We start from the raw sequence: 10,012 nt of genomic DNA, 5'->3' as shown, positions 1-10,012 counted from the left end.
TTAGTGTTAAGGGTGTGTTAAAAGTCCTAGATACCTCACAAAAGGATGTATGGCTATTTTTGGGAAGGCTGGAGATTTGGCTCATGCCTCAGCCCAAAGAGGGGAAGTATGAAAAAAGTGATTGAAAGTGGCAGTGCTTTTTTCTGAATGAATTGGTAGCTGTTACTTGTTGCTGGTTTGCTTTGAAAGCATTATACATGAAAATAAATGATTTCCAGGTCTTCACTTAAGGTCTAAATTCTTAGGTCTAAATTGTTAACATTTTTTTTTCTTTTGCTTTGGTAACAGAATTCAATGTAAGTTGCAGATACAGAGGAGTTTTTCATGTTGAAAAAAATGGTCGCTACAGTCTCACACGATCTGAAGCAGTCAAACTCTGCAGAGCTCTCAACAGCACCTTGGCAACACTAGAGCAGCTGAAGGAAGCTCACGAGTCTGGATTTGAAACTTGCAGGTAAAGAAATTCTTGAAAACATATGACACTACTGGTGTAATAATTACATTTGACTTACTGTAGCCGTTCAGATTAGTTAAATAAGTTATATTCTGTAATGAACGAAACATCTCTGTGCATGTGTATGTTTGCTCTGGGTCTAGTAGTAAGTAAGTCCTTCATGCATATAGTTTTTTACCATTTATCTTTTAAAAAAAAATTGTAACCCCTCACAGATAAAATCTAAAGATAACAAAAGATGACAGGATAATAAACTAATTAGGAAGATGTTCAGATCATACTGTGTCACTAAACGATTGGTAAGATAAGTATGTGAAAAGTAAGGACCTAATGTGAGCATAGGCTGAGGATAGTGTATGCCATGTATGGAACTCGGTCTTGCCAAGGAACAGTAAAAAGCAGCAGGTGGTACTGTGAGGGATGAGCTTTTGACAACTCAGTGAAAAATGACCACAGTATTCGTGCATTCCTGTAATCTGTAAATGGAGATTTTTCAGAGGACAGTTACAGTAGTTATTAAAAACCTGAAAACCATGTTGTCAATTGACCTAATTACATGCTGTAATTAATGATGTATAGGACAACAAATGTGGATAATACAGACTCTTTAATTTCTCAAAAAATAACTAGCGCAAGAGCCTAGAAGTTACAGAAAACATTTAATTCAAAAAATTTGAGTGAATACTAATATAACAATCCCAATTCTCTCCGCGTTTCCTGAGCAGAGGTGCTTTGTCCCTTTCATCATCTTCATGACCCTCCTCTGGACTTGCTCCAACATGTCCATGTCCTTCTTGTGCTGGGGACCCCAGAGCTGGGCACAGTGGGGTCTCAGCAGAGCAGAGCAGAGAGGGAACATCTCCCCTCTTGACCTGCTGCCCATGCTGCTTTGGATGCAGCCCAGAATGCGTTTGGCTCTCTGGGCTGCAAGCAGGCGCTGCTGGCTCATGTCCAGCCTCTCATTCAACAGTACCCCCAGGTTTTTCTGGGCAGGCTGCTCTCAGTGTGTTTATACCCCAGCAGGTGTTGATACCCTGCTTCCACTGCCTGTGCATTTCCTTCCTGTCCTTTAATCCCAACAAAGCCATACAGGCCTCTTGGCTTGCTTTCCTCATTTCTTAAACTGGTATCAAGAGCTCTCGCGCTCTATGGAAGGAGTCCTTGAATACCTGCCACCTCTGTTCTGCACCCTTGTCCCTCAGGGCAGTTTCTCAGGAGGGCCTATTGAAAACCTCCTTGAAGTGCTGGAAGCTTAATTCCCTAAAATTCAGGGTCTTGACTTTACTCTTCTCCTCACCCATTTCCCCCAGGACTGCAAACTCCACCAGTGCATGATCACTGCAGCCCAGGAGATGCATGTTGGCAAACCATTATGGAGTTTAAATAAATGATAGCAGATTTTCAACTTCATTGCAGTCTAACTTAGACAGGAAATAGGCAGAAATGGAATTTATCTTCTAACTTAGAAAAACGAAGTGGACATTTCTTCAAAATTTTAAGGCTTTCACTCTGGTACCATGAGAAATAGTACTGACATCCATACGGCTTGCAAATATCTCCTGTTCTGGCATGCTCACTTTCACAAGTATTGTGGTGGTGAAATACGTGAACAGAATTCTTTGAGAGTTCTTCTCTGAGACGTGGGAATGCAATTTAAAATGGTACCACATAAAAACTAGAAACAGTTCTTTACTCTGAGGGGAAAGTCCTTTATAACAAAGTAGGCATGTTCTTTTTCTGACATTAGCATGTTCTTTTTCTGACATTAACGTGTTCTTTTTCTGGCATTAGCACATGAATATACACAGCATTCTGAATTGCCCAGCACTACACAACATTTAGAGATCAAATCCTAAATAATGCCCATGGGTAGAGATTTCTATGCCACCAATAATGAGTATTCTAAAATATGGAAAGTATTTTCTAAAGCTAAATATAAAGGTAATTGAAAGAAGAAGAGGGAATTTTTTTTTCCCCCAGTGGTAGGCTGTAATTTTTCATTAATTTTACATTTTTCCCTAATTCAAAATTGACCAGAGGACAGATTTGGACGTGAAAGCCATGTGGATAGGATTTCTTCCTCCCTTCCTTCTGGCCAACTCTCCCACCCTATTACTTTCATTTGTTGATCCTGTGCTAGAAGTAATCCTTGTCAGTAAACCTTAGCTCTTATTAAAATAGAGTAGGAGAGGGAAAATATGCTGCATATAACCATCAAAATGCATGTGAATAAGATGAATCAACAGAACATAACACAAGTAGGTCATAATGGTTTGTAAAGTGTCAGCATTGTAAGCTCAGTTGGGAGTGTGGTTAAAGTACTTTATAATTCCACCTACAAGAGAATTTCAGAATTGCAAGTATCTGCACATTAGACATGAAACTGGAATGATGTTCATAGATAAAAAACTGCAAAGCTGTGACATTAACTCCTCCCTGATAAATCATTCCTCTCGAGAAGTAAAGCAAAACCCAAACCAAACCCGTTCTTGTTTCCATTCTATCACGTCTCTAGTTAAATACATTGGAATCAATCAGGTGTTACAGGATTGCAAAATAGTAATAATGTATTGTACGTTATGTAATCACAGTCTTCACTGAATTATGTGAGCTCTGTGCACAATAATCACATTGTTCAACTGAAAGATACAGTAAGGATTTGTGGATGAATGAGTCTTGTATTTGAATATTTTAGTAGGCTGTCAGTTTTTGCAGAAAATGATGTGTGTTGCAAGCATTCTTTAAACTTGCTCAGGTACCATAAATTGAGCCCTCAGCTCTTCTGAGTGAAGTGTCATTGAGCAGTGTGTTATGTCAAAGCAATGAAAATGTGAATCCCTAAAGAATGGGAATTTAGTGTCAGGTAATACAAACTCGCACTGAACAAAAAGTGCACTCTCCTCCCTCACTTTGACTCCCTTGCTCTGATCACCCTAGGGAACTGATCAACCTAGCTTAGTAACAACCTTGGTAAGATGCTTGTTTAGTTTAAATGGGTTTAGCTCTAGAAATTAAACATAAAATGATGTTGAGTGACAGGAGACTGATGTGAGAAGGGAGCAACCAAATGAACAAGGAACAAAAAGGTAACAAAACCGTATGAATAAACTGCATGCACTTTTAAAAAATAATGGCTTCTTTGTAGCTTCTTGATGTTTGAGGTGACATCTGCTATAGTAAGTAATATGGTTTGTTTACCTCTGTTCTTCACAGGTATGGTTTTGTGGTGGGGCATATTGTTATCCCACGGATCAAACCCTATCCTCTTTGTGCAGCAAATACCACTGGCATTTACAAACTTCCAGCGAATACAACTGATCGGTACGATGCATACTGTTACAATGCGTCAGGTGAGGAGATGATTTTATGGTGTATTTTAGAAACAGATTAACTAAGAATCGCATATGTAATCTCCTATTTAAGGTACTGGAACGAGGGCTTATATAATAAACATAACCTGGTTTTTAGCTGAGAAGAAATACATTTTGCCAGTCTCTAGAAGTGTATCTATCATGTCAGCAATGACCATTTTGTTATCAGTGTGTTTTGAACTCAGTCATATTTCTGGCCTTGGGACAAACTTAGCAGCTTCAAAACAGTTCATTATAGTGGCTTAGTGAAGTGAAACACTGCAGCAGTGAATCTGAAAGACTTAACTGTTGTCAGCCATGGCATTCAGCTCTTCCGTTCATGCACACATGAGCTTTACAGCCAAGAGCAGATTTTTGTGTTCTGAGGAACACCAGGAGTGGCTGCCACCTGCAGCAGCTCCAAGGCCTGCGATGGCCATCCCAGGCCCACGGACATGGCCGCTGCTCTCCTATTTGCAGACTCATTCAGTATTTGCTCAGGCAAATCTCCATTTAGACATTAGGCTGCTGGACAGCAATCAATGCCAGTGGGTCAGGAGCAGACTGCTTTCATCTAAAGTTTTTAACTTTCTAATAATAGAAAATATTTTAGCAAATTATTAGGAAAGTGTATATAGTCCATGACAGATGCTGAGCATAATATTTGAAAATAAAATCTAAACTAGCTTTGAGTATCTTAAATTTCAGTAGGTTGTGACATTCATAGTGGAAGCAGAGAGTTCTTACAGAAAGCTATAGGGAAAGTTCATTGATGGTTTGAATGGCAGTGATATCTTTTTTGATTTTGTTCTTGGTGGTGATATAATTAAATATCTTTGCATTGGTGTAGTATAATGTGAGTTGCCATCATCTGTCATTCACAGATGACTACTGCAGTGATGTCCATCCCCTCCAAAGCTTTATAACTCCTCCCAAGTGTTAATCCCTTCCAGCAGTATGAGCAGGTAGCTCATACACCAGCCCCAAGTGGGGCACTTCAGCCCACAGGAGCCAGCAGTGCTCACTGGAGCAGGGGCACACGCTGCCTGTGCAGAGCCCTCCATCGAGAGGACGGAGTTTTGCCAGCTAAAAAGGATTAGAGTTGCCCCTGCCACTATGACAGTGGGTCTGCCTGCATTGAAACTGGGTCATAAGGCTGTTCTAACTGGCATTGATTGCAAGCATTTTCTGGAATGGTTATGGAAATTGAGAATCACATTGTTACCTGACAGAACAATCTCGAGGTGCCCCACCTGGGAAGGTGGTTCATCAGCGAATAACATTTGTTTGGAAATTTGTTTTCAAATGTCCTCATCTGAAGCTGATGTTTTGTGATTATGTACAATTGTTGTGTGTACACATGTGATTTTTTGTCCATTTTTTCAAATTAATATTTTCTATTTTCCTTCCTTCACAGAAACAGAGGAAAAAGCATGTGAGCCAATTAAAACAATAGATACTTCTTTACTCAGTAATCAGGATGAAACAGGTACTGTACTGATTAGAAAGACATGGACTTGCTTAGTTTTCAGTAACTGGTTACCTTCTTTTTACATAAACAATCACTAGTATTTAAAAAGCCAGCCAAACATAAGAAAAGCAATTTAAGAGATGTTCAATAGAAATTAAAGAAACTAGTCACTTGTCTTCCCCTAAATCCTATGGAGCTTGCATTGTCTCAGGGTACCAAACATTTTTTATATAGGTATTTGACCTTTTTTAGCACCTCAGAGCTGTAATATCTCTGACATATAGGAATTTGCTTAAGACAGCTACCTTCCTCCACTTGATTTGAGCTGTTTGTTAGAAAAGTGGCGGGAAGCAGAGAAAAACACTCATAATAAATTATTGCTTCCAATTCTAAAATTCTGATTGACTTTCCAAATGCCGATATTTTATGTTAAAATTGAGCAGTTTGATAAAAATAAGTGATGCCATGTAGGCCCTACAAATGTGACAAATACATAAATGAGCATGTATGCATTAGACATATTCTAGTGATGTATTACCTAGGTTAGATAGGAGGGCAAAAATGGCCGAACTGCAAGTGTTACTCTTTATTACAGCTGTGTAGCTCCTTGACATGAACTGTTTAATTCCCTGTTTCCACAGTCATTGACAACGCAGATGGCTCCCGTTACAATCCAGATGGCTCACGTCATACCAGTGGGGAGTCCTCAACCTCAGGGGTGGATGATGAAAATGCAGGTAGTGGATCCACTCATGAGACAACTCCCATGGATACCTCCATCAGGAGATCCAGCCCCTCATACTATGGAAGTCCTACTCCAGTCTCACAGCTGCCAGATCATACTTTTGGAGGAGGTGAAAAAGGAATTCCTGAAAAAGATTATGGTAAGGACAGTAGGTTGCCACTAATTTCATGGGGCCCTGCCAAATACAAATGCCATATTCTTTTCTACGTATTTTATTTAATCTTATATGTTGCTTGTGTGGCTGAAATTATCAGAAGTCTGAAAGACTCACTCCCACTGAACATTAGGGATATGGGTGCAAGTCATCCTCTAAGTACAGTAAAGTTTACTGTGTGACTACAGGCTTTTTGTCAAATCACCAGTAACTTACCAGTGAAGGATACCAGTATTTTGCATCACTATCCTCAATATATACTGAAATTAAAAAAAAAAAAGCACAAGCATTAGGCTTATAAAATTACTTTTCACTGGTGATAAACTCATGGCATGTTATGCTTGTTTTGACATGTAGCTAGCACCACAAAAGGTAAATCCTACCATTCTCTTGCTAAGGAACTAGGATCAGAAACATTCCCCACATTCCCCAAGGTGTGTGCTGTGTATTTCTGTTGATTGCCATTACAACTGTTACCAGCTGTGCTTGCATGCATAGTCTAGATGTTTTGACTAAATCTCAGAATATATCTCAGTAGAGGGGAATACAAACAGCTTGACTCATTGCTCTAGGATCCCTGTCCTCATGGCATACAGGTACAATGAGGTATCACATGAACAGATTGTTACCAGAATGTTCATTATCACTGTAATACATTCTCCTCTTCAAATAATCTGTTTGGGTGATAGCCTTACTATGTCAGTAAGGTAAGCTTATGTGGGGTCTGTGTCTTTCTCCTCTCTTGGACCAGTACATGAAGGAATGAAGCTTGCAGGGTAGAAAAGTTGAAGTACTTGTGAGTACTGTATTGCAGCTGAGCTAATGAAATAGTAATGATTTATCCATCACCACACAGGTGATGAATTTACATCTATGTCACCTCACATCTCTTTGGGGACGGTGGCTGGTGATTTCCATGAAGAAGATGACAGACAGTATCCTGCGAGTACCAGTAAGATTTATGTTTCATAATAACTACATTACAAATAGATTATATTAACACTGCTTTCTTCTTCCAGAAGGGCATTCTGGTAAGTGATGAAGTATACAACAGCTCAAAAATTGGAAAGACATTGAAAGACTGGTTAAGACAGAAATTAACTTCACTCTCTGAGACAAGGGGAGCAAAATAATTTACAGTATGTTTGCTTCAGTGCTTGTACCTGAGCTCGGAAAGATTGCTGTTTTGGGTTTCCCATGACAGTTTTATCACACCTATTTACTCTATGAGGCAGCACAAATTAGTACAGTCAATTATACTTGAAGTCAATTTATTTCTGAAGTAGAAAAGGATATTTTTGTAGATTCATGATGAAAGTGTCTGTTATTCTAATATATTTATGATTGTGAGTGTAGGTAATCCATGTCAAAACCATGACTTTGCTAACCAAGGCAGTGCTTCATATGGCAGTTCCAATGGCCAAGCCATTTGTGCACTGCAAAAACTAATTTCATCCTTGCTGTTGGCAATATGTGTGCGAAAAAAATTGGGGACTGTGGTGGCTCCACGGTCTTTGAGGACCCAAAAGAACAGTATCCATTTTCTCTTCTTTGTCCTTAAGTAGCTTTACTGAGTTGGAAAAACTGCTTGTGATGTTTTTATCAAATATGTAGTGCACAGCAGCTACAATAAATAAAAAGCTTTTGAAGTTCTCTTCCATGTTTTAAAGTGGAAATAATGTACATATGTTCACACTAGTTCTTATGGTTAGAGTGATAAAGATCTTTGCCTCAGAAAATAAAGTGAACCTAAAGGGAGAACATTTTAATTATGCAGAGGAAATCTACAGAGGCATTTTGTAGTAAAGATCAAATTGATAGAACTGAAAGTTCCTTTCCACTGGCTCTTTTTTTTTCCCCACCATGGGAATCCATGAGGAATTTGCTTGATTGTCTGTTGGTTGCTGATAGCTGGTCAGATGGTCTATATGACTTGGAGAGGTGGTGCCCTCATCACTGTATTTAGAAATCACAGCATAAAGGAAGAATGATTGTATGCATTACACAGTTAGCAAATGTTTTTTGAAAGAGATAAATTATTAAACCCAAGCATCTTGGTTAGTAGCACCTTATAAGTATGTAGATGGAAAAAGAAATATTAGGTTGATTTTACCCCAAACCTTGAAAAAAGAGTAGAGAATTTTCTGGTGCTTGTTTCCAGTGAAAGCTTTTGTGACAAAATATTGTCTGTAAGGAGGTCGAGGGTGGAGAAAATCCCACCTGGTAATAGTGGGGAGTTTGGTTGACTCTGATAGTGATTTTTCTTTCGTATATATTTGCTTTTGTGTGCACATGTGACTTAGTGTTTCCTTGTACAGGTGTTTCTGTACCCACTGCAAAAACCTGTGCATTGTTTCCCTATGGGAAAGCTCCCTGTTTTCCTTTTAACATTTGATTATCAAATGTGTTGATACTAAATATGTGTGTCCCTTCCTGTTGCTAGCAGTTCTCTCATGGGCATGACTGTTTTACAGAGGGACAACTAGAGGTACTTAAGATTTGCAAAGATAAACAACTGTAGTGTGATGTGATAAAATGTGTCAATACTGATAAAAGGGTATCGCAGAAGTGATAGCATTGGCATGTTTGTTTACGGGGTTAGGATTGATAAACTGGTTCTCTTGCAAAAAAAAAAAAAAAAAAAAAAGAAAGATTATGAAAGTAAGGCTCCTGGGTTTTTCTGATAGCTTTGGCTATTACCCAGCAGCATCACTCTAACACCGAGGAGTTTAACTCATTTAGTTTAATTTTACTGGATTACAAATGAATCAGTAACCTAGCACTTGTTTTAGAAAGAAGTAAAGTATAAGCTGTGCATCTCTCTGAGAAGTCATCAAATATTCAGTAGCACCAGAGAAAGTGACATGGATAACAGTCAAAAAAAGAAGATAAAGCCATGCCCCAGTATCTGTTATTTAGCTTGCCTAGCAGTGCAGGCTCATTGGAATACCCTGGCCAGAATTCAATTTCCCAGAGAAAAATGCCACAGCAGGAAAGTAGAAAATTAAGAAATAAATAAAGAAAAGTATTTGTCATATATCTTCAGATGAATGGCTGAAAATCCCTCTCTCTAATTCTATAATGTGTTAAAGTGAGAAACAAAATGGGTGGCTCTCCATCCATCTGTAATACAATTCATTTGTAAAGTTAAATTTTTTTGAAAACATACCTAGCTTAATCTAAAGATTTCTTTGCTATGGGTTTGAAATGAGCAGTTGGCACAGGTGCTTGTTGTTCAGATGATACCCATTCATTATTTCTCTGGATCTGGACATTATTGGTGCTGTTCTCCATCAAGTTAATAGTCCAGATTAATACACCGTCAGCACTTTACCATTGACTTTCTCGCCTTGCCAGAAGAAGTTTTACTCTTTCTTATTAGCAAATTATAATTCATCTCTAGGTGTGCCATGAATCAGATGTAGGAATCTTATTGATGAAGGAGCTACCTACTTGAAAAGTAACTCTGACTGGTTTTTTTCATCCATATGTGATAGACATATTTATTTCTATTTGCATGCCAATAGGTATTTGGATCCACAGTGGATGAAAAGGCTGTAGATTCCTGTAATTTTTCTAAGCAGGAAGCTCTTTCCTTTCATAAACGTATATCACAAACCTGTAGAACTTACTATTTGATATGCTGTGTTCTGAGAAAGTGTTGTGGATTGATAATGTGATAGTAAAGCTGGGCCTCTCTCCCATGCTATACTGATGCCTACTCTGAAAGGTGTTTCGGGTGTGCATTTAGCTGGCAGCATCAAGTCAAGGGGAATGCATGTGTCGTCTTTTGAGTGGAATGGCCTCAGTTCTGGGCTCATGTTCATGGCAGCATTGG

At 38.7% G+C, this 10,012-nt stretch overlaps 1 protein-coding gene across 1 annotated transcript; it reads left to right on the top strand.

Annotated features, from left to right (window-relative positions):
- Positions 1-266: 266 nt before the first annotated feature.
- Positions 267-10,006, top strand: LOC121672147 (CD44 antigen-like; the record flags this gene model as incomplete). Its single annotated transcript, XM_042044676.1, has 5 exons — positions 267-454; positions 3,668-3,804; positions 5,222-5,293; positions 5,917-6,159; positions 7,031-10,006. Coding segments are annotated over 5 exons (756 nt in total), but the record flags the coding sequence as incomplete, so codon positions are not given.
- Between the last annotated feature and the right edge of the window lie 6 nt (positions 10,007-10,012).

This window comes from Corvus kubaryi, unplaced genomic scaffold, assembly GCF_017639235.1.
Source record: "Corvus kubaryi isolate FWS band 111438036 unplaced genomic scaffold, C.kubaryi_AGA036_p1.0 38285, whole genome shotgun sequence".
NCBI lineage: Eukaryota > Metazoa > Chordata > Aves > Passeriformes > Corvidae > Corvus > Corvus kubaryi.
The sequence above is the reverse complement of the archived record's forward strand: the minus strand, read 5'-3'. Positions and strand labels throughout refer to the sequence as shown.